The 24,134-nt window shown below is 44.2% G+C and overlaps 1 protein-coding gene across 7 annotated transcripts in view; it reads left to right on the plus strand.

The window, feature by feature from the left end:
• Positions 1–1,064: 1,064 nt before the first annotated feature.
• Positions 1,065–24,134, plus strand: part of myh14 (myosin, heavy chain 14, non-muscle) — a 28,240-nt gene continuing 5,170 nt past the window's right edge. For 3 of the 7 annotated variants that reach the window (XM_035163483.2, XM_035163484.2, XM_035163486.2), the window contains exons 1-43: positions 1,065–1,223; positions 4,437–4,614; positions 6,130–6,336; positions 7,284–7,440; positions 8,600–8,627; positions 9,891–9,999; positions 10,777–10,824; positions 11,131–11,142; positions 12,281–12,373; positions 12,506–12,569; positions 12,787–12,885; positions 13,017–13,160; positions 13,277–13,491; positions 13,669–13,821; positions 13,944–14,117; positions 14,208–14,381; positions 14,507–14,621; positions 14,987–15,055; positions 16,031–16,236; positions 16,339–16,460; positions 16,827–16,896; positions 16,980–17,140; positions 17,690–17,798; positions 17,970–18,101; positions 18,209–18,415; positions 18,561–18,698; positions 18,787–18,910; positions 19,322–19,493; positions 19,593–19,805; positions 19,912–20,056; positions 20,146–20,352; positions 20,516–20,620; positions 20,768–20,920; positions 21,197–21,445; positions 21,547–21,660; positions 21,747–21,845; positions 21,930–22,142; positions 22,228–22,389; positions 22,473–22,601; positions 22,704–22,792; positions 22,879–23,002; positions 23,090–23,298; positions 23,744–23,852. In XM_035163483.2, coding sequence (XP_035019374.2) covers positions 4,450–4,614; positions 6,130–6,336; positions 7,284–7,440; positions 8,600–8,627; positions 9,891–9,999; positions 10,777–10,824; positions 11,131–11,142; positions 12,281–12,373; positions 12,506–12,569; positions 12,787–12,885; positions 13,017–13,160; positions 13,277–13,491; positions 13,669–13,821; positions 13,944–14,117; positions 14,208–14,381; positions 14,507–14,621; positions 14,987–15,055; positions 16,031–16,236; positions 16,339–16,460; positions 16,827–16,896; positions 16,980–17,140; positions 17,690–17,798; positions 17,970–18,101; positions 18,209–18,415; positions 18,561–18,698; positions 18,787–18,910; positions 19,322–19,493; positions 19,593–19,805; positions 19,912–20,056; positions 20,146–20,352; positions 20,516–20,620; positions 20,768–20,920; positions 21,197–21,445; positions 21,547–21,660; positions 21,747–21,845; positions 21,930–22,142; positions 22,228–22,389; positions 22,473–22,601; positions 22,704–22,792; positions 22,879–23,002; positions 23,090–23,298; positions 23,744–23,852 — 5,787 coding nt within the window. In that variant the 5' untranslated portion in view covers positions 1,065–1,223; positions 4,437–4,449. The remainder of the gene's footprint in view (positions 1,224–4,436; positions 4,615–6,129; positions 6,337–7,283; positions 7,441–8,599; positions 8,628–9,890; positions 10,000–10,776; positions 10,825–11,130; positions 11,143–12,280; positions 12,374–12,505; positions 12,570–12,786; positions 12,886–13,016; positions 13,161–13,276; positions 13,492–13,668; positions 13,822–13,943; positions 14,118–14,207; positions 14,382–14,506; positions 14,622–14,986; positions 15,056–16,030; positions 16,237–16,338; positions 16,461–16,826; positions 16,897–16,979; positions 17,141–17,689; positions 17,799–17,969; positions 18,102–18,208; positions 18,416–18,560; positions 18,699–18,786; positions 18,911–19,321; positions 19,494–19,592; positions 19,806–19,911; positions 20,057–20,145; positions 20,353–20,515; positions 20,621–20,767; positions 20,921–21,196; positions 21,446–21,546; positions 21,661–21,746; positions 21,846–21,929; positions 22,143–22,227; positions 22,390–22,472; positions 22,602–22,703; positions 22,793–22,878; positions 23,003–23,089; positions 23,299–23,743; positions 23,853–24,134) is intronic. The other 4 variants (XM_035163488.2, XM_035163485.2, XM_035163487.2 and 1 more) reach the window with 4 other exon arrangements.

Genomic DNA, 24,134 nt, shown 5'->3' on the forward strand with positions numbered 1-24,134 from the left:
TTGTGGTTGATTCTTTATTTGTTCTCCGCGATGCAAAACGAATGAATAAAACGTGTTGCTGGTGCAAGTATCTGTAAAATGAAGTGAACTAGTTTATATCTAGTGAAGCGACTTTCTACTGCGGAGATAATGTAGCTCAGCATTTTAGTGGTAAATGGTCATTTATACTTTCCTGAGCAAATTAACATGTAATTACACTATGCTACTCCTGTTTTTATTCTTGTCAGTCGCCTCGACTTTTCACATATAAAAGTGTAATATGTACCCTAAGATGTATGTAATGTGATTATGGCCAAAGTTATAGGTTTGACTGTAAATGTGTAGTTTTATGTGACAAAAATGATCATTTTAGAAGTTAAGGGCCACTTACTGGCTATTTGATGAACATAAAGGATTCACTCTATTACAGCTGCTACATTTATATGTAACATATTATGTGTTATGTATATGTGAATTATGTTATATGGCCTGTGTTAGCATTTCATCATTGTAGCTGTGGCTCCTGGGATATCCAGTGAGCCCTGGTACCAGGGGAGCTCGGGTTCAGTGGGATTTTGTGGGTGATCTGAATCACGCGCCTGGAGTCAGATCAGTTCAAGTGAGCCTTCGGTTGTGTTCGGACGGAGACCCGAGTCAGTCCGATCTCAGATCAGTGTCTGCGGACACTCTCCGCCTCAGCGTGGTAAACAAAGGGCGCGCAAACTTCCTCACTCTAGCGCGAGACTGCCGCACAGCCACCTGCTGCAGCTCTCCTATTGGCTGATGGACGCGTCAGTGACACTTTGCCACGCCTTTCCTTCTCTACCATTGGCTTTCTGTTGAGACTGTTACGGTCCCGTTGACGCCATTGGCCGCCGCAGCCGTTTTGTGCCCGTTTGTGGGCGGAAGCCTCTCGTCGCATTCACGAGGCGGGTCTACTGCGCGGTTGTAAATTTTGATTTGACGCTTTTCTCTCCAAGGCGGGACTAAGAGCCGTGTCTGCTCTCTGGTTGGCCCGCTGGCAGGAAGCCCAGCACCGGGACTGAAGCCGCCGCTGTGCCCCCACTGCTCTCAGTCTGTTTTATTCTCAGTGTGTGCGGCTTCGCTGTGAGAGCGCTGCGATGATTAGAGCCGCATATGCGGTATCACACACACCTACCAGGCAGGAATATACCCGAGAAACAGCCGCGTCCCGGTTCTCCCCGCACCGCAGCCTTACCCACGACTCCCAGCGGAACCTGAAGGTGAGACATTTAATTGCCTTTACCCCCTAATCCAAGTGGGGAATAGTCTGTGTGGTATCCCGAACGTGTCGTGTTTCAGTGGAGCTGGCTAACCTCGCTGGCTTCGGTCTGTATGCGCCTGGAAATGAGACCTTGGTGGGACTGGAGGCTTCCACAGGCTCGGTGTGTGTGAACGCCTTCGAGCAGCGGCTTACATCGACATGTCCCGAGGTCCGGGCAAGGAAAAGGTCCAGTGGCCATAGTGGAAAAGATTTCGACGGTTATAATCATAATGTATTACGCCTAATGTGAGCTTCGTGTAATATTGCACTCTCATTATTATCATCATCATAGCATCTAGCTGGTGTTTCTGGTGGACATGTCTGGGTCTTGTGGCTGCCACATGCCGGCGGTTCACAGGCTGGAGCCCCCATGTGATTGTTCGTGTGTTGTGTTCAAGGTGTGGTTGGGTCTCGTCAGTTTTTGTGGCTGGAGCATCAGGATCGAAATGCAGGTGGTTTTCAAAGGGTCACGCCACAGCTGCACTGATCTGCTGCCGCTGGGATGATCACAGCCAGTGGCTTCATAATGTCACCTCTCCTCAGTGTGATGAAGCCCCGGTATCCTCATCATCATCCTCCTCATCATCACCATCATACCGGTGCAATGGCACCTCACATCAGAGCTGAGGTGGAGAGAAAAAAAAGGCGTTTCCATCTCCCCCCTACCCATTTCACACATGCACAATCACACGCAGACACCTCACACATTCATTAATTAATATTTAATTACACCCACTCATTCGTACACACACACACATACACTCATGCACGCCTGCAGCTCAGGACCCCCTGCAGTGGATGACCTCAGTTCAAACTCAGGATGTATTGTCTGAGGGCGCCTGCTCAGTGCTCAGTGTTCAGGGTGTTGCTATGGAGGAGAGCGGTCAGAATTTTGGCAACTCCAGCTGCTGCAGGAGGAGTGAGTTTGCTGCTGGTCAGTCCAGGCTGTACTGCGACAACCTGTGCGTTCTGTGTGTGTGTGTGTGTGTGTGTGTGTGTGTGTTGTGCTTCAGGGGAATCATCGGCACTCAGCAGCATCATACACTCCATCTCTATATGGTTGATGATCCTATACATCCCCCAGATCATTGATACAGATGATATAAAAGCCGTACTGAGATGTAAGGAGACAAAGGAAATCTACATCTGATATGCTAATAGGACACAGAGCTGGCCATGATACATGACTATGATAGGCTGGTAATAATCTATAATTTTCTCACTGTCATCAAATTCCATTCGATAAGAAAAGCATTGATCATACAAATATTGTCTATATGGTAGACCAAGGCTGATAAAGCTTGATTCTCTGTGACAAAGATCTTCACTGTTTTACAAACATCTGTCTGCCACTCCGTTGCTCTGGTCGTTTCTTCGTTACCATGAGCATAGTCGATTATTCTCATGTCCTATATCCACTTTACTGGTGAGGTAAATACTCACCAGAGCAGCAAATGAGTCTGCAGCAACAACATTCTCAAACAAATGCACCACCTCCTACCCCTCCCACTTACTCATGTTTGAGAAGCATTTTTATTCTAAGAGCTACACCTTTTTGAGGAAACTATTGGTCAAAACTAAATATCTGTGACCTGTTTTTCATTATTTATGTCTTCAAGAAAGGTGTGGCTCAGCACCACAGACAAGGTAGGGAATTGTGGGATTTCTGTTTCAGTCTATCCATTGGATTTGCGAGAAAATGATAGTGAAAATGTAAAATACTTTTAGGGATCACATATTTTCCATACTGAGTGGCTGGGTGGTGGCGGCTTCTTTTGTCAACATGTTGGCTCCACACCCACAGTCATGTTGCAGTAACAGGTATGGTAACGGCAGGGCTTGGGACCAGGCCCTGTCATGAGCAGACAAAGAGGAAAAAAACGTAGACTGAGGTGCATAGCAGGAATCAGGACTGATGACATACCTGCTGAGGCATGGAGACGCCTAACGCCTAACAAGCTCGCACCATACAAGGCAGCACAAAAGCCGACTGATCAAATTTGTCATCGGCTGGAACTTAAGCTTCTTCTATCCTGTGCAAATGAATAAATTAACATTCCTAAAATGTGTGGATGGTATTTTAATTTAGGGTTCCAGTGATGAATGTTTAAAAAGATATGTTCAGTAAAAATTTCTGATAAGGTTGCCACATGAAATTTAGGGGTTTAGAGCTCATGGATTCAGGAAAACCTTTCAAGAGCGAGTGTGTTAAACGCAGGAATCCATCCCATTTAACCCTGCATAACATTCAGTGTGGCATTATCTACCATCCTGACCCCATGTACGTATCAGACATTAGCCATCGGCACTGTTAATGCTCAATATGCTTCGTCTTAGACAGGGCAGCAGCTACTCCATATGAAACAAAGTCCCTACCGCCCTGGGTGGAAAGTTTTCTAGAGTTCTCCGTCTCTCCACTCAGTGAACTTTCTCACAGATTCGCTGCTGTGCACAATTTCTTAGTTGTCAGAGCAGATCTCCAAACACCCTGTTACAGTTATAGTATTACAGTCACCCTGACTGGAGATTGCTTCATGTTTCAGAGTAGTGACTACTTCTATCCACAGCCACCTCCTCTCTCACATGATATCTGCCCCTGAGGCGAATCAGCATTTTAGCTCTGCTGGTTCACAGCAGAGGGTCCTACTGGAGTTTTGTCTCTGCTGAGGTCTGTAGTAAAGAATGCTTCATTTTCTTTCAGTTAACCATAGATTCAAGTCCAGTCTCATCCTTTCTCCTCACTGCTGTCCCACCCTTTTCCTCCTCCCTGGCCATCCCTCCCCCTCTCACTGTCATGTCAGTTTACTCAGTCGATTGATGTATCTCCCTGTTCCTCCAGCCCTCCATCTCTCCACCCCTGTCTCCGCCTCTCTTGCATCCCTGTCTTCTCCTTGATTTGATGTGTCTTTCAATTAGGCCATCCCTGGCCCGATCTCAGCTGGGTATGACCTGCATGCTACTTGCGTGCTAGTACTACTGCTCTTCCTATGTATGAGTGGGTGCCCTCGATGAGTGTGTGTAAGGCGTTAACGCAGAGACACATCAGTGTCACTGTCTGACAGTCCTTTACATCATGACGCTCCAGTTTTCAGCCCTCAACAAGAGAGGAGAAACAGCTCAACACGGACTAACTTTGTCCCTCTTTTTTTGTCTCACTTCTTTTCTGATCTAGTGCCAGTAAAACCATGTCCAGGTCAACGGGGGGTGGCGTCAACGACGTCACCCGCTTTCTGACATCGGGGACGGCGCCGGGGTCTCCCACCTCCAACCCCTCATTCACTTCTTCCAGCCAGGCCGACTGGGCGGCCAAGAGGCTGGTGTGGGTGCCATCAGAGAAGCATGGGTTTGAAGTAAGCTGTCCACTCAGACGAGAAATGCATGACATTTTGGATTAACAAGCACCAACATCTAGTGGATGTTGAAATTCAGGGTTAAATGAGCTTGTTTTCACATTTCTTTTTCTCACTATCTGAATATTAACCCTCAGGTAAATTATTAGCCCTGAGTATGTGCCTTCCTCTGCAGGTGTGTCAAACAGGTGGGGCAAACCTGCACAGAGTGTGTGTGTGTTTATCTGTTAATGCTATAATATTTATGATTTTCTTTTTACCCCCATGATGATGTCCAATACTCTTTTTTTAATGCTTTCCATCTTCCTGTTAGATTCTTTAATATCATCTGTGATGCTCTCCAACACATTTAGTCTAATGACTGTTACAAGGCTATTGTCATAATATTTAGTTCCCCTTTGTCTCAGTATTTGCATAATGCACATTTCAAGTTGTCATTGGTGCACACTGTAGGATGTGACATATGAATTTGATGTCGTATCTCCGAGCCTCCCTCTCTCTGCTGGACTGGTTTCATAGCGAGCTCTATGAATAGAACAATACTCTCCTTCAGCCTCCTAATGTTAAAGAGGCCGTTGCAGAGACACTGACTTCATTTTACACTCATGATCTGAGAATGACACTGGTGGATAAAAACATACACACACACACAGACCGAACACACACAATATACACACAAAGACACACAGGCCCTCATCCAGTTTCATATTCTGAGTATGTTGTGTTCAATCTGTGACTAATATACACCCACAAACACACAGACACACAAATACAGTATTTTGTGTGTTGTGCATGTCAAGTAGCAGAGACAATAAAGTGTGGCAAAGCAGAGTCCTGTGACCTGGTCAGACCCCTAATTTACTACTTCCTGTCCAACAAGCACAAGACCAACAGCATGACAAACAAGTCTTTTCTGCTATTTTCTGTCACCATCCATCTCCGTCTGTTGTTGAAGACACTCATGCTTTAAAGCTCACTGGCAGAGATTCTGCAAAACATATAATCACCAACATAGTTTCAATGTTTGTTTCATTAGAAACACAGTTAACTGTAGAGTTAAAGCATTAGACCAGAGTTTTATTAATGTGTTATAGCCAAACATCTACAAATCTACACTTCAGCTACAATTTTACTATTCTTTTTGGTGCAGAATGAAAAGTTCAGACTATTGAAACTTGCTTGTGACTTGTAATGCAACACAGTTTAGTGTGTATTCTTTTTAGTCAGAGTTAGTTTTATAATGAGCAGGGACGGCTCTAAAAGCTCTGTTGTTGTTCAAACGAAAATCTCGGATTTAAGACTCCTTGCAGGATTTAAAGCTACCAAACAACATATTTACATTTTACATGATTTCAAGAGATTGATTTTTATACATTGATTATTGTGATCCAATTTCAAATCTTACCAATAAATGGAGACATGATGTTCATTTCTCAAGCAAGTTTATTTTCTAAAATTCTTCCTTTATCTCCAATACTTTCTTTGCTAAATCTCTATTTCCGTTTCTCATCACAGTCGGCCAGTATTCGGGAGGAGCGCGGCGACGAGGTGGAGGTGGAGCTCACAGACAGCCAGCGGAAGTTGACCCTGTCCAGAGAGGAGGTGCAGCGGATGAACCCTCCTCGCTTCAGTAAAGTGGAGGACATGGCCGACCTCACCTGCCTCAACGAAGCCTCAGTGCTGCACAACATCAGAGACAGATACTACTCTGGTTTGATCTATGTGAGTGCACGAAAAACGGTGAACGCATGAAAGGATGAGCGCATACACAGCTTAAACAAAGATATGTCTCACACTAGTACATTTCTACACCCTACATGCATGAGCACGGTGAAGCAGTCTGTGCCCACATACAGTGTGCGATGTTGTGTGCATGCATGTGTTAGCGGTCAGCTCCTCTGGCATTCCCTGTGTAACTGATACAGGGCGGTAAGACTGGTGCGGAGTCAGTTTCCAAAGTTGGTCTTGAGTGTGTGGTGGCGTCTCTGGTTTCTGTTGCACAAAAGGGACGACAAGGGGACAGAAGAAGAGATATAAGTTGGGTAAAATAAAGACATATATAGCCAATAAGGCTATTGTAGAATAATAGAAATTATATAATGAAATAAATGCATTTACCTTTTAAATATGATGAATGCTGTTGCTGAGAGGAAAGGTTAAGAGATGGGCAGTGAGGAGCAGAGATGGATTGTTGGAATAGCTCAGAGAGGCGTGTTACATTATGAGATATGATAAAGTGGCTTTATAATCGTGACTCTCACTATTATAGTTGAAGAAAAATTACAAGACTAACAATGTCTGGGTGTGGCTGGCTTTACATGAGTTTTTGTGCGTGAAATGTGTATTTTATGAATGGGTGATGACTTTTTATTGTGATTGTGGGCATTTGTTTTGATGTTTAGCATGTTACATATGTGTGTAGTCAGTGTGTCGTTTTAAGGTTTGACTATGTTTGACTACTCTTTTGCTAAACAGAATTTAATCCTACTGACAATCTCCACATGATCCTTATCCTGAATATTTGCGTAAGGTGTTCTGTTTACCTGTGCCACAATAACTGAAGAAGGGTGGCAACCTGCATAATGTATTGAATCCAGAATAAAAGAGACACATGTTTAGGGCTTGAGATCACTAGTGTTCTGTAATCTCTGTCCTGTGTGTTTCTTCAGACATATTCAGGATTGTTCTGCGTGGTGGTGAACCCTTACAAGAACCTGCCCGTCTACACAGAAGCCATCGTGGAGATGTACCGGGGCAAAAAACGCCACGAGATGCCCCCGCACATCTATGCCATATCAGAGGCCGCCTATCGCAGCATGCTACAAGGTACTCACCACTATCTGTGACCTCTGACCCCTTGTAAACTTTGACACCATAGTGAACCCATGCATACATCTGCTATCAGCTCAGGTGGTCATGGAATGTGGGGCTGAATCCCATCTGTGATCTTTGATCGCTCAGCCACACCATGACTTTGAAGGTGTGGTAGGTTCCTAACCCACGGCTTTAGTCAGAAACTTAAAAAATAATAGGTATGACAATATTTTTCGCAACAGAGACTTCCAGGTGTGGCACTCCTTTCACCTATGTCATTGAATATTCGTTGTGGTAATGATAGTGACCACATAATATACTAGTAACAACAATGCAGAACAGACATTTTTTAGGCCTTACCTGTCACGTTGACTTAATTAAATGAGAGAAAATTCCCAGCAATGACTTAAATGCAGTCAAGGGTTTATTGAGCAATGCCTCTGCCTCAGGGTGTCTTCCTGAGAGAACACGGCAGGACAGTTGTGCCTCTTCGTCTGTTAATTTGCCACCCACCCCCTCCTGCACGGTTTGGAGGTGTGTTGCCACAGTGATGAACCTGTAGGACCAGTATGAATTCTTCCAGACTGAACGCATCTTAAAAGCAGACAATGTCCACCCACTGACTACTCAGCATCGTGTGTTCTGGCAGCCTGGAGAGACCAGTTCAGCTGGTGACTTGCTTCTCTCTGCAGGGCCATGTAGGAAGAGGAGTGAGACAGTCACAAATAAGGGCGAGTGTGACTCCACCGCTGCATTCATACAATAATGTATTAGACATCAAAACGTGAGGTGTGAGGCCTGATGGAGGTTTCCAGCACACTTCATGCCTGGTTGATGGGGGTGGAGACTTAGTGTAACATGAGCTAACCAATGGCATAGATAACCTCTCTCCCATATAGCACCTTACAGTGTGTGAATCATATGTCAGCATGTACAAACTACTATCTAGCTGTCTGTCTGTCTGTCTGTCTGTCTGTCTGTCTGTCTGTCTGTCTGTCTGTCTGTCTGTCTGCCTGCCTGCCTGCCTGCCTGTCTGTCTGTCTGTCTGTCTGTCTGCCTGTCATTCATACGTAGTTGGGAGATTTCCCGATCTCCCTATGTTGTGGGAAGTGACACAATTTCATTTCACTCATATAGTCTGACTTCAAAATGTTTTTTCTTTCTTTCACAGACAGAGAAGATCAGTCGATCCTCTGCACGTGAGTAAACCTAACCCTGCACTTGAACACCAGTGTGTGTCTGTGGGTTTGTTCGTTGTAATTTGCCATGGGGGAAAATCTCTGTTGGGGTCACACTGAGTGTCTAGCTCTGTGTATTGTGTTTGTGTGTGCATTCATATGTTTTATGTTATGTGTTACTTCCTGCATGTATGCATGTATGTATGCAACTAATATATTTAGGTTTCAAGCTAATATGGACCAAAACATATTATACATAAATTAATGTTAGACAGATCGGATCTATTTTTTCAGTGGTGTAAATTGGAAGAGACAAAGAGGGATGACCAAGGACATTTTTATAACAATACATAATGTGTGTATGTATGTATGTATGTGTGTGTGTGTCCACCACAAAAGCAGGATATTTTCAAATAACTTCTGGGCGTTTTTCATGAGTGCTTTAAGATATGATGCAAATCATCCTCCTAAAACTCCACTGTGCTGACTCCTCTTCTACTCTTATGCACATCTATGTAGCTGCTAAAACAACTGTAGCTCTGCCTTTTAGTATTTTTGGCCCTAGTAGCTTTAATGCATTAATTGGAATTATATATATAATTTGTTGCATATATTCATAGTTCATGTGGGATATGCACATTGTGGTACATTTGTTGTTTCACAGTAAAGTGTAAATTTAAAGCAGATCGAGGCACCGATCTTCACTATGAGCCAATTTTAAGAGTCACATAAAATTCAGTTCAGAGCAGAAAATCAGAACTGAGCTTTAAGGCCTGTAAAATGAACACAGGCTCCTCCTGTCTGCCTGAACCCATCATTTGTCTGTCTACCTGTTTGCTTGAGGTCCTGCCAATCCATCTCAGTGACATTGTGCTTTCCTGCCAGACTCTTCCTGGCATTGTCAAGAATACCCCTTTGGGTTCATCTTGCATCAGTGTCTCAGTGTATTTGGGACGAGTTGTCTTTTACTGCTGCTATTTTTGCTCCATTCTCGTTCATTCTTCTCCAAGAGCAACAATTCTGACGCAGCCCGTATCCTCAGCACCTGCTTTCTATTTACATCTGTGGCTTTGAATGCACTGCATGGGCTCTGAGTTTATTGGTGGGATGTGTGTGTGTGTTTGGACACTTGTTCCTGTGTGTTCCCTCTCGTAGAAATGCTTCTGTACACCATTTATAATTTGGGTCATGTGTGTTTGGGAAGGATCACTTTGTTAAGAGAATGGTATTCATTGTGTACACATGTGCTCCTCCCTTGGTTAAGTATGCATGTGTATGTTCCAGAGGCGAATCTGGAGCTGGGAAAACAGAGAACACGAAGAAAGTCATCCAGTATTTGGCTCACGTCGCCTCCTCCCATAAGGGTGGCACTAGGAACAAGGAAGCCATGCAGGTACGTCATAGTAGAGACTGACAACTCACCGCAGCTGGAAAAATGAAGCATTAAGAAAAGAAGGGCCTTTTAGGGACATTAATAATAATAGGAGGGAAATAACAGGAAGGATGGAGAAGGTGAAGAAAGGGGGGGCAGAGAAGAGAAAGGAAAAAGGAATATATAAGTAGAGTCTGTAGGAAGTTAAGCAGATGGCAAGCAGAGGAGATGGACAATCTAATAAACACATTAGACAACATTAAATTAGTAAATCGCTAGTTCATGTAGCAATGGAATCAATGTTAAAGAATTTTAGAATTATGATTATTTGCTTTCTGTCACGGGATCCGTCTCCTGTATTTGTCTCTGTTCTCCGTCTCTCTACTTACAGCACAGACAACCGAGGGGTATCAATCTTCTCATATATGTCTCAGAAGAAAGAAAAGAAAATGCATGTTTCTTAAAAACTGTTCCTTTAACCTAATCTGACCTACTTTAAAGTAGCTGCTCTCGGCAATCCACTGTTTCTTCCCTAACCGAATCACACTTTATTGAACCAGAATCCCTTCTGTTTTTTCTTTTTATTTACTTACTCCTAATGACTGATTATATAATTAGTAAGTTCTATGTGTTTTCCTGCTGTGAGTTCTGTCGTATCTCACCGTGGTGTGGGTTTTCTCAGTCAGATCTATTTTCTTTTCTCAGCTATATTCCTAACCAACATTCCTTCCTTCCAGAACTTGTTTCCCCTCATTCTCTTCTTTCTGCATTGTTCTTTTCTCCTTCCTGCATATTCAGATGGATGGCTCTAGGTCTTTAACAAGAGGCTGTACTTTGGTGAACAGGGTGAGTTTCCTCTGTCCTTCCCTTCGAGTTTCTCTGCTCCTTTTTTTCTCCTGTAAGGACCCCATAGTGACTCTGACTAACCCAGCAGAGTAACCTCAAACCTACTGTCCCAACTGATGTTGCACCACATACCAGTCGAGCCTCGTACTGTGCAGAGTATCTGGTTTTGTTTTTTGTATTCCTTTGTTTGTTGTTGTTATTGTTGTCTTATTTGTCTTTTTTTGTTTGTTTATCCCATTCATATGTTTAACCATCCATCCACTCTCCTCCCCCCTGAAACTTCATTTTCCCCCCACAATTCATCAGAGTTTACAATATGTGAGTATGAACGTATTTAGACAACTTGTGTTTTTTTTCTATTTGGGATCAAATATTGTAGAAGTTAAAAATTCTGCTGGAACGGATATGATTCCTCTTGTTCTGTCAAGCCAATCATATCTCAAGCTCATATTGCTTTTAATTGAGAAAAGCTTGGGTTTGGGGTCTCTAGTTTTGGCTTGTTTTATTCTCCTGGTTTCACCCTATGGACCTAGGTTTAGTTTTCCATTCCCAGTGACTTCCTCAGGTATTTGTCCAACACGGACACATTTCTGCTGTAAAGGTGGCTCTGTGTGAATGCAGCTGAATGATAGCAGACTCGGGTTTGGGAGCGGGTGTGGCTGTGTTCCTGCAGCTGTCCTCGTACACGTGTGTTGCAAGTTCACAGGTGGACACACTTCACTGTGTGTTTTTCTCAATGTGTGCGATGTACACATTGTCTGCTGTTTGTTTCATCTCTGTAAAAACTGCCAACCTCCTGCTCTGTGTGTGCGTATGTATGTCTGCTTCTAGCGTTGGCTGGCTAACATTTCTCGCCAGTTTTTACAGTATAACTTGCTCCTGTAGCAACAGTAACTCCCTTGGTACCCATCAGTGGCTGCAGCTGTTGCTGCTGCTTTATAGACGGCCGTTGCACTGGTAATGTGTCATCAGTAGTAATGCATTGCAGCTAGCTGGGATCAGTCGACATGTAGCTTGTGTATGACGTTAGCACCTAAAGCTGCAGCTTCCTCCATCGCTCTGCAACAGTGGTTCTCAACTGACTCATTAGTTGGCTTCTGGATATCACCTTTTAATAAAGAGTTAAAAATGTAATCAGTTTAACGAGATTGATGCCCTTATTATTGATTTCTAAACTTAATGAGGGCCCATTACTCTTACTGACGTTGAGAATCATTTGTTCTTGGGTCTGGCAGTTGAGTGTGTTGCGGATGCTATTTTGGGCCCTAAAATGCACCAGTTTGTGTAACTGCTCTTCAACAATGAGTCATACATTTTATTTTACATAACAGATCAATGGTTGGTCCAAAGACAGCAGGCTTAAATGGTGCATTTTAGTGGATAGTCCCTATGGAAGTGGTTTGTTGTGGTATCTGTGTCTATGTGTAGTGTGTCTGACGTCTCCCGTGTGTCTCAGGGCGAGCTGGAGAGACAACTGCTGCAGGCCAACCCCATACTGGAGGCCTTCGGCAATGCAAAGACTGTCAAGAACGACAACTCTTCTAGATTTGTAAGACCTGTTCAGATTTATTCATTTGTCCTTTGCTCCTGAAATATATCCTGAAATATATCAGTGTTATATTTTTTAATATTTATGATCAAATTAAACTGAAAAATAAAACCACTTCTCTTCCTTTTTCAGGGTAAATTCATCCGCATTAACTTTGATGTGGCGGGGTACATTGTTGGTGCCAACATTGAAACCTGTATCCTTTTACACTTTTCACAGATCAGTATGTCTCTAGAAAAGCATAGGCAAGGAGAATGATTTGTGAAATATGTGAATTAATTGTTTAGTTGAAGGTTTATATCCTTATCTCAAAAGTTAAAATTGTTAGAAATAGTTTTTAGCTTTTTTTTTGTAATAGACTGCACTGCTATGCTATTCTTGTTCGTATATTTGGCCATGACTTATAAATCTAGACCTCCTTGAAAAGTCTCGGGCCACTCGTCAGGCCAAAGATGAACGGACATTCCACATCTTTTACCAGATGTTGTGTGGAGCTTCAACAGAAACAAGAGGTGAGCAAAAAGACCAAGTGTGGTGTGTTGCCATGCAAACAGTGGTCAAGTAATTGACCACTGTCCGAAACAATATCATTGGAATATTTACTTAAATCTCTCTGTTTTACCTTGTGTCCTTTCTTCCTTAGCGGACCTGCTCTTAGGAACTGCTGACGAGTACCGTTTTCTCAGTGGAGGTTCCATCCCAGTTCCAGGGCAGAGCGATGCAGACAACTTCACTCAGACCATGGACTCTATGGGCATTATGGGCTTCACCCCAGAAGAATCAATATGTAAGAGAGCAGAGGACAGAAGAAGAGGGGAAGAAGAGGGAGAATAATTAGCTTCTTGCATATTTCAGCCTTGCTATCTTTCACATTCTCTCTCTCTCTGTCTGACCTCTTCATAGCCATGCTGAAGGTGATCTCCTCTGTGCTCCAGTTTGGGAATATTAGCTTCATGAAGGAGAAGAACCATGACCAGGCCTCCATGCCTGATAACACAGCTGCTCAGAAACTGTGCCACCTGCTGGGCATCAATGTGCTAGAGTTCACTCGTGCCATCCTCACGCCTAGGATCAAAGTTGGCCGAGAGTATGTGCAGAAGGCCCAGACGAAAGAACAGGTATGATTTTATAAGTATAAATGTTTGTACTCTTGCAGATAAACAGATGTGTGTTTCTGTGGAGTGTTTCTCACAGGAGTCCCAACTATGAAAGACAGGTTCATGTATTTGTGCAAGAGAGAGAGAATCATTTCTTTCTAGGTAATTCATGGGAGACTCTGGTGTTTCTTCTTTTAGGCTGACTTTGCTATAGAGGCCCTGGCGAAGGCCTCGTATGAGCGTCTGTTCAGATGGCTGGTGCACAGGATCAACAGAGCTCTGGACCGCAGACAGAGACAGGGAGCCTCCTTCATAGGGATCCTGGATATTGCTGGATTTGAGATCTTCCAGGTATGTTTACGAATAGTGGAATTCCTCCGTGGAATGTCCTCACAAGTGTGAGACATGTGAGTGTGTCCTTTCATGACTTTATGAATTATTGAACCTTTGTTTGCTTTCCTTGAACCCTGCAGCTAAACTCCTTTGAGCAGTTGTGCATTAACTTCACCAACGAGAAGCTGCAGCAGCTCTTCAACCACACCATGTTCATCCTGGAGCAGGAGGAGTACCAGCGGGAGGGCATCGAGTGGAACTTCATTGACTTTGGCCTGGACTTACAGCCCTGCATTGACCTCATTGAGAGACCGGTACATGAAAACAAAAACTCTGGATTGTCACATTGATTGGGAAATCAACTTTTCATTCACAATAAATGTTTTTCACCCCTTCTTTGTCAGGCCCACCCACCCGGTGTTCTGGCCCTGCTGGATGAAGAGTGTTGGTTCCCTCGGGCGACAGACCGCTCATTTGTGGAGAAGCTGTCTGCTGAGCAAGGCACACACCCAAAGTTCTTCAAACCAAAGCAGCCGCGTGTGGAAGCTGACTTCTCCATCATTCACTATGCTGGAAAGGTATGCCTCCTTTTTTTTTTTAAAGCTAATTTCATGTACGTCATCTTTCCCAGTCAAGTAAACCACCCAGCAAAACGGCTCAACTCACCTTTTGTCCCCCCCCCCTCTGGTCTTCCCACCCTCAGGTGAACTATAAGGCAGATGATTGGTTAGTGAAGAACATGGATCCTCTGAACGACAATGTGGCATCCCTACTTCACCAGTCATCCGATAATTTTATCTCAGAACTCTGGAAGGAGGGTGAGACTGTTTAACACATTCACTTCTACTCACAGTAAACCTTTTACCCATGGACATCATATGTATATTATGCAAAAATGTGTAATGGATATGCAAAAAAGGATATGTACTTTAAAGCATTTGAAAATGTTCTAACTTGCCTGTATTTCTTTTTCCTCTTTTTCTGTTATGCAACTATACTTTCTTTCTGCTCTCTTTTAATTTCGGTTCATCTCTTTGTTCTTCTTCTTGTTCTCTCCTGTGTTTTTGTTTCCTCTTTTCCTTTTTCCTCCTGTTCCTTTGTCTTCCTTCTCCACTAATCTGGTTCTCACTCTGGCTCATTCCCTCTTATCTGTCTCCCTGTCCTCCCCTTCTTCCTGCATTAGATATCCAAACTCTTCCTCGTGTGTACTTCTTTGATTCCTATGCCACACTACAGGCTAATGGCTCCGAAAGTAGGTTTTCCTCCTCCTCTGAGTGTCACGCACACTCCTCACCCCCACCTCAGTTGTCTGCCCAGTTTTTGATTGTAGTGTGACTTTTTGTGGCTTTTAGTTTCCTTTGTGTTGTGGTGTCATGCTGTGACATAGTGTTGATTCTTTTAGCATATTGCCACTGTGCTGTCAGCTCAGTTGCTCTCTTTTTGGTCTTTTACCATATTTTGGCTTCTAGTGACAGTGCTGTGCATGTGTGCTGTAGCTTTTTACATGAATATAGAAGAAATTCACATTGGTTCCGTAGAAATGTGAGTGTGAAGGTAGCAGCATGCCCTTGATTAGTCATACAAATGAAATTCAGCATCACGTTACGCAGGCATGAAGATTCGCCAACCATGTGCAAGCAGAAATGTGATCCTGAATCAGCTCTAGAGATGCAGCAACATATTGACATACTAACCTTTAAAAATGTTAAAATAATAACTTCAGTAATGGTCGAGGATGATCATTAAGTTATTTGATCATATTCTTTACTGGTAGGAGAATGTCACTCAATGCAGCTGTCAAATCAGGAAAAGAAATTAAGAAAAACACCTCAGACAAGCCTGTAGTCATGCCTGTCTAGACATGTACTAAGTCAACAGGTTAAGCTGTAACTGCCACACCTGTTATGAACTCTTGTTGCACAGATAATCTGTTTTTGTATCTCAGTGGCTGATACAGGTTTCAAAAATGTCTTTATTGGTTTTGGCTTCACAAAACCAAACCACTGCATCTCTAATGAGCTTCACATCCATTGTTACTCATCTGAGATCATACAGTATCTTCTGAGCAAATGTGAAAGCAGGTGTGAAAGGTTTATGCCATCATCAAGCCATGGCGTTCCCTCTGACACCACCATGCCAAATCAAGTCTGGCAAACACTCACGTTCCCTCCACCATATTGATAATTGCTACTGAAATTGAAACTCCCCTCCCCATGTTTTCGTCCAGTGGACCGGATCATAGGCCTGGACCAGGTGTCGACAGGAGAGAGCAGCGGGCCGGTCACATTCGGAGCTGCGGGACTGAAGACGAAGAAGGGAATGTTTAGGACTGTCGGCCAGCTTTACAAGGAGTCTCTCACCAAGTTGATGGCCACACTGAGGAACACCAACCCCAACTTCCTCCGCTGCATCATCCCCAACCACGAGAAGAAGGTGAGACCATGTGACTGGACAAGGAAGAGAAGTGATAAGAACCTGATGTAAACTGGATGAAAATGTCTGACCCCTTCCTTTCTCTCTTTTCTTCTCCCACAGTCTGGTAAGCTGTCTCCCCATTTGGTTTTGGACCAGCTGAGGTGTAATGGAGTTCTGGAGGGGATCCGAATCTGCAGACAAGGCTTCCCTAACCGCATCCCATTCCAGGAGTTCAGACAGAGGTGTGTGTGTGTGCAAAACTTCACACACTTGATTAATAGGATAAGGCCAACTTTACTGGGACATCATGATGAGCAAAAACCTTTTCTGGAAACTGTTAAACACCATATTTTTTGGGTTTCTCTAAATTAACTTATACACTAATATAACAATATACATACACCAGAATAAGAACAACAAAGGTTTCCATACTAAATGAAACTTATGCAGTTGGGTGACAAATAATTTACCTTTCATAGCCATCTGCTAGTCTCTCCCTCACTGTCACACTCTGCATGTTTTCTTCAAGCACTTTCTCTGACACCTGTAAATGACCCTTTTTACACATCCTCACTCTCGCACTCATAGAATCCCCCCTTCTTTTCCAGATATGAGATCCTGACTCCTAATGCTATCCCCCGCACATTCATGGATGGTAAACAGGCATCAGAACTCATGGTAAGGAGTCGTTTTTTCAGTAGCTATAAACATACAGTGTCTTGTTAGATTGACCAACCACTGTGCCCCGTGTCCGTGTTCAGATCAGGGCTCTGGAGCTCGATCACAACCTGTTTAGGGTGGGTCAGAGTAAAGTCTTCTTCAGAGCTGGAGTCCTGGGTCATCTGGAAGAGGAAAGAGACCTAAAGATCACTGACACCATCATACGCTTCCAGAGCGCTTCCAGAGGCTACCTCGCACGCAAGTAGGAGAATTACTTACTTTAAAGAGTTTTTTACAGTACAGATTTTAATTTGAAAATATTTATTCTACACAAATCAACCTCAGTTAATTTCAGTCCTCATCCTGGCGACATTACTCTATACTAAATAAGACTAAAGGGACAAGAGATGCTGAACCACTCACAGTGGTGCGGTTTCTCTTTAGAGAGCACTTGCTTGCTGTTCAGTCTGTAGTTTTGGGTTTCGCTCTTCAAGGAGCGTTAATATTTAATCTTCAGGAATGGCAGCAGCACTGACAGGTCTTGGCTCAGCTTATGGAAGACTGTAAATTGCATAAATAAATTGCATAAGTTATACTTTTACAGTGGATCCTATCTATTAAGAGACCATCAAAAATCCATTATTCATGAATTTTGTACAAATTACAAACATTTCCCCAGCGATTGCCATGAACGATAAAACTGCGTTTGTCATGCTTATACAGGACATTATCTACTTTCTGCATCCAGAGGAATGATCCGCCACCTCCACATATATTTAAGCTGATTTATTGTGTTCTTGTTTCTCCTCAGAGCCTTTATGAAGAAGCAGCAGCAGCTCAGCGCTATGAGAGTGATGCAGAGGAACTGCGCTGCTTACCTCAAACTCAGGAACTGGCAGTGGTGGCGGCTGTTCACTAAGGTACTGTGAACGTGACTATCATGGCATAGACATGGCATGAAGTATGCAGATATCTCTAAGTGGCATCTTTTTTTTAACAAAGTGTCTGGTCATTTAAATGAAATCACTGTGGAATGTAGAAATGTGGATGTTCCTCACATTGCACTAAAATGCTTTATCTGGACCTACCAGGTGAAGCCCCTGCTGCAGGTTACCCGGCAGGATGAGGAGATCCAGGTAAGGGAATCTGAGCTCCAGAAGGCAAAGGACAACCTCACCCGAGTGGAGCTAGACTACACTGAGCTGGACAAGAAACACCTTCAGGTAAACAAATTTCCATTTTATTCAGCCGACTGTCCATCCCTGTTCTGCCTGCATTAATGAAAGTTTAATCACTCATCCCTCCTCTTCCTCACTCTGACACTCGCTAGCTGGTGGAGGAGAAGTCCGTGCTGGCTGATCAGCTGCAGGCGGAAGCAGAGCTGTTTGCAGAGGCAGAGGAGATGAGAGCCAGGCTTGCCAGTCGGAAACAGGAGCTGGAGGAGGTACTCGGTGAGCTTGAGACTCGACTGGAGGAGGAGGAGGAGAGGGGCGTGCAGCTGACCAATGAGAAGAAGAAGATGCAGCAGAATATACAGGTTAAGAGAGATATATATGGTTTATTCTGCCAAACTAGTTTATTCATAAAAGCAGAAGAAAATCTGTGAAGTGTGATTAATACAAGTAGAGAGTCTGTCCCTGAGCTGACGTGATTCTTACATCATTCCCTTCTGTCTTCGTCAGGACCTGGAGGAGCAGTTAGAGGAGGAGGAAAGTGCTCGACAGCGCCTTCTGCTGGAGAAAGTTACCTTGGAGACTAAAGTGAAAAGTCTGGAAACTGACCTGCTGGGTACTGTGGAGCAGAGAGACCGACTGAGCAAGGTGAACGTCAAATCACGTGTGTGTTATACATATTTCTTGGTGTGTTTCATAACCCTATACCATATCACTGTTATTTTTCTCTGAGCAGGAGAAGAAACAGTTTGAGGAGCGTCTGAGTGAGGTCACTGACCAGCTCACTGAGGAAGAGGAGAAAACCAAGAGTCTGAACAAACTCAAGAACAAACAGGAGGCTGTGATCGCCGACTTAGAGGGTAACTGTCCTGATATCTTTCTCCAGGCAAACTACAGGTGTAAAGTTGCTGCAGTGTCTATGTAGAGATCAGTCTGTATGATGTTGTACAGTATCTTACTGTGATGGGATTTAAATAGAGATTCATTTTCGATTTATAAGTTTGAAATGATTTTCATCTGAAGGTTTCTTTAAGCAGAATGCAAAGTTCTGGATTATTGTGTAAAAAATACCTGAACATTTAGCCAAACACATGTGACTATGATCCTCATCATATTTGTGCAGCCCTAGCCAGTGGGATATTATATTCACCACCTTATTTTATCATAGAATTTGAAAGCAATCTTGTCGTGCAGAGTCATAAATCCACAGTAGGTAACTGGTAGTTGAAATGTTGTGATCCGATCATTACTTTCTTCATCACTGTTGGCAGAGCGCCTTAAGCGCGAGGAGCAGGGTCGCTTGGAGCAGGAGAAATGGAAGAGGAGGATGGAGAACGAAACAGTGGAAACCCAGGAGCAGCTGTCGGACCTGGGCATGCTGTCCGCTGAGCTGAGGGGTAGTCTGTCGCAGAAGGAGAAGGAAATCACCACCTTACAGGGCCGGTGAGACACAAGAGGACGTATAATAAACAAAATAACACAAAAAGGACCATTTGAGATTTTCAATAGTGCAAACCATTAATCTCTCCCTGATTCTGTTAGGTTGGAGGAAGAGGGTGCTCGTCGTTCTGAAGCGCAGAGGGCACTGAGGGAAGCCACGTCCCAGGTGTCAGAGCTAAAGGAGGAAGTGGAGAATGAGCGAGGGATGAGGGAAAGGGCAGAGAAGCAGAGGCGAGACCTGGGGGAGGAGTTGGAGGCTTTAAGAACTGAGCTGGAGGACACTTTGGACACCACAGCTGCCCAGCAAGAGCTCAGGTAAACAATATACTGTTGTATCAATTATTAAATAAGGCAAAATGAGAGAATATGATAATTGTATACTTTAAACCCTGTTGTCCTCCGTCCTCTTTCATCTGTACAGGTCTCGTCGAGAGTCGGAGTTAAATGACCTCCAGCGATGTATTGAAGACGAGACTCGTCGCCACGAGGGCCAGCTCTCAGAGCTCAGGGTCAAACACAGCGCTGCCATAGACAACCTCCAGGAGCAGCTGGATAACAGCAAGAGGGTACGAGAACCATACAACTATACTGAAAAACACATGCATGTGAAAACGTGCACCCTCACTCATCGTGTGTCACCCCTGTTCTCTTTCAGTCGCGTCAGTCCCTGGAGAAGGCCAAGACGGTGCTGGAGGAGGAGAGGCTGAATTTGTCCACCGACCTGAAGAGTCTCCAAGCGAGCCGCACAGAGAGCGAGAGAGGTCGTAAGAGGGCGGACGGTCAGCTGCAGGAGCTCGGAGCCCGCCTGACTCAGGCTGACAGAGAGAGGGAGGAGAGGGAGGAGCGGATGCACAAACTACAGGTGCAACAGAATTTGAAGGCGCTGATATTAAACCATGATTTATTTGTTTGATTGTTTTTTTCTGTTCGGTGTAAGCAGATTCTTGTGTTGCAGTTAGGAGATCCTCTTACATTTTATTTTCTGTTGATAATTGTATCTTTCTATCCTTCTCTGTCTCTTTCAGTGTGAGATTGAGACTCTCTCGGGTGGTTTGTCTTCTTCTGACAGCAAATCCCTTCGGCTCGCGAAAGAAGTCAGCAGCCTGGAGAGCCAGCTGCATGATGCAAAGGTAAAAAACTGAAAACCAAACTAGACAACACGGTTTAAATTATCATGTGTGGTGTTGAGCTTTGGATTTATGCTCCAGCCACAGATACTTTCAGTACCTTTTCCTATAGTTGAGAAAATAACAACTTTTTTTCTCTTTCTCTCTCAGGAAGTGCTGCAGGATGAATCACGTCAAAAGATGGCTCTCGCCTCCAGGGTGCGAGCACTGGAGGAGGAGAAGAACGGACTGATGGAGAGACTTGAGGAGGAGGAGGAAAGGGCCAAAGAGTTGACCCGACAGATCCAGACTCAAGCCCAGCAGGTAAGTCAGAGACTGACACAGACTTGAATTTAACTCCGGAACTGATGATTCATTTGATAAATATCAATATATGTTGGTGAAAAGGTGTGAAAGATCCAAAATTGCCTCTGAGATGATCCCAATTTAATATTAGTAATAATATAGTAGATGTTCTTCAAGTAGTTTCCGCTCATAATTCACAAATAGAGCAAATATGTAGAATAAGCAGTTAGATGGTTGTTGTAGTTTCAATAAACACTTCAATATTTTGAAACAGTCTCTGTTCCCCTCCCGCAGCTGGCAGAGGTTCGTAAGCAGTCGGAGGAGGTGAACACTGCAGTGGAAGTCGGAGAGGAGACACGCAGGAAACTTCAGAGGGAGCTGGACAGCACTATCCAGAGGGAGAGCCAGAAGGAAGAGGAGAAAGAGAGAGTGGAGAGGCAGAGGGAACGTCTCAGGGAGGAGATAGAGGACATGACGCTGGCCTTGCAGAGGGAGAGGACGAACTGCACGGGCCTGGAGAAGAGGCAGAAAAAGTTTGACCAGGTTAGAGACTCATCGGTTTGCTTCTTTGCACAGGCTGCAAAATTTAAACTGAATTGTTTCCTTCTGACCTCTAACTTTACGTGATCCTCTTTGTCCACCAGTGTCTGGCTGAGGAGAAGGCGGTGAGTGCTCGGCTTGCAGAGGAGAAGGACAGAGCTGAAGCAGACAGCCGAGAGAAGGAGACGAGATATCTTGCGCTGTCCCGAGCCCTGCAGGTAAACTATTTGAGAGCAGACAACCTAAGGAGGTTCATTATGTAAATGGGATTGTGTTGATTAATCCTCTGTGATTCGGTTTGTAGGAGACCCAGGACCAGAGGGAAGAGCTAGAGAGGGCCAACAAGCAGCTCCGTGCAGAAATGGAGCAGCTTGTCAACCAGCAGGATGATGTCGGCAAGAGCGTAAGGACCTTTCTCATGGGACTTGTTTGTTATTCCTCTGTTTCGATCCTGAGTTAGTCACGGTCTCTTCTGCTTTTGGATTAGGTTCATGAGCTTGAGCGGACCCGGAGGACCTTAGAAACAGAAGCCCAGAACCTGCGAGTTCAGACACAGGAGCTGGAGGAGGAGCTGACGGAGGCGGAGAACTCAAGGCTGAGGCTGGATGTCACCTTGCAGGCGCTCAAAGCTCAGTTTGAGAGGGAGATCAGCACCAACGAGGAGAAGGGAGAGGAGAAGAGAAGGGCGCTAAGCAAACAGGTAGAGAGAGGAACTCATATGAAGCATTGCTGCTACTCCTTTCTGCCAATCACTAAAAATGCTCTCGACCTCCTTTCTATGCCAGGTGAGGGAGCTGGAGATCCAGCTGGAGGAGGAGAGGAGTCAACGCTCTCAGGCTGTGTCTTCCAAGAAGCAGCTGGAAGCAGAGCTGCAGGATTCCGAGGCCCATGTGGAGACATCCAGCCGTGGCAAAGAGGATGCTATGAAGCAGCTACGGAGGCTGCAGGTAAATTTCCCTTTACAAAAGCATTTTTTTTTTACGCTTTTCAATATACTGCCTTTTTCACATTTTATTTGTATATGTCACAGGGTCAAATGAAAGAAGTTCTGCGTGAGCTGGAGGAGACCAAGTTGACTCGGGAGGAGGTGGTCTCCCAGTTTAAAGACAGCGAGAAGAAAATCCAAACCCTCGAGGCAGAAGTCCTGCAACTCTCAGAGGTGTGTTGAAGTGAAAAATTGTAATTAGCAGAGGTTTTACATGAATGCATTTAATCTGATTATCAGTGTTTTAATTGACTCTGCTTCCATTTCACTGTATAGGAACTGTCTGTATCAGATAGACAGAAGAGACAGGCTCAGCAGGAAAGAGACGAGGTCGCTGACGAGATGGTCAACAGCAGCTCTGGAAAGTTAGTATCTCTTTACTACTGATATATTGTGTTATTCAGTGCATTGTTGTCAGTGTTGCTATCACTAAAATTGCACATTTGTCCAGAACTGCGTTGTTTGACGAGAAGCGGAGGTTAGAGGCTCGGGTCAATCAGCTGGAGGAGGAGCTGGAGGAGGAGCAGACTAACGCTGAACTGTTGGCAGAGAGACAAAGGAAGATGACTCTGCAGGTACAGTAGATAGTACTGCACACACACACACATCTGCATTCACACACATTCCACAACCACACATTGTTGCTGCTGCTCTCATCCCAGGTGGAGACTATGAGCGTGCAGGTGCAGGGAGAGAGGACTTTGGCCCAGAAGGCGGAGGCTGGCCGGGAGCAGCTGGAGAGGCAGAACAAGGATCTGAAGACCCGGCTTGGGGAGATGGAGGGAGCAGTGAGGGGCAAACACAGGCTCAGCGTCGCCGCCCTTGAGGCCAAGATCGAGGCAATGGAGGAGCAAGTGGAACAGGAGAGACAGTGAGAGAAACAGACACATACATGTCAACACAGACAGACAGAGGATAACATGGAAATGCTCTAAACTAGTAACCTGTGGAGGGTTTGCTCCAAGTCTTTCATACTTTCTTCTTCTTTGTGTTTTTTGTGCTGTCCCTCATTAGTTTAAGATATATAGATAGATACTAAATGCAACATTTCAATCACAATATTGCACAAACAAAACACACAATGGCAATAAATTCTACAATATTGTTATAATGCATTACATTCATTACATCTAAGGCAGCATCAGTGGTGGAGACACAAATGAGGGATATGTTGTGTACATTGATCTAAAATAAATAATCTCATTTAAGAATCTAATTGACTTTTAATTCCTCAGAGAACTGTTAAAACATAATTGGAGGTAAATGTTTTAACCTGATGCAGCAGGACACTTATCGTGGCTCTTTTTGTCTCTTAGGGAACGAGCCATCGCCAACAAACTGATGCGAAAGACAGAGAAGAAACTGAAGGAGGTGATGATGCAGGCAGATGAAGAGAGGAGACATGCAGACCAGTACAGAGAACAGGTAAGAAAACTGCCAATTACTTTAGCAGTTCAAGTGATTCACACTAGCAAACACACACACAATAGTCAAACCAGTGACAGAGCATGAAATAATCAGTAAATGGGGACCACGTCAGCTAAGATCACTACTGTAATTCTGGCCCGGGACACAGAGGTGGTCTAAAAATCATGGTAAAATGATTTATCTGGCTCAGTCCAACCTAATCCTAATCCTGCCCTTGCATCTGTGTATTTATTGGGAAGGTAGAACGTACCCGACTCCGAAAAATAAATCCCTCAACCA

This window comes from Hippoglossus stenolepis, chromosome 8 (genome assembly GCF_022539355.2).
Source record: "Hippoglossus stenolepis isolate QCI-W04-F060 chromosome 8, HSTE1.2, whole genome shotgun sequence".
In the NCBI taxonomy this organism is placed as follows: Eukaryota; Metazoa; Chordata; class Actinopteri; order Pleuronectiformes; family Pleuronectidae; genus Hippoglossus; species Hippoglossus stenolepis.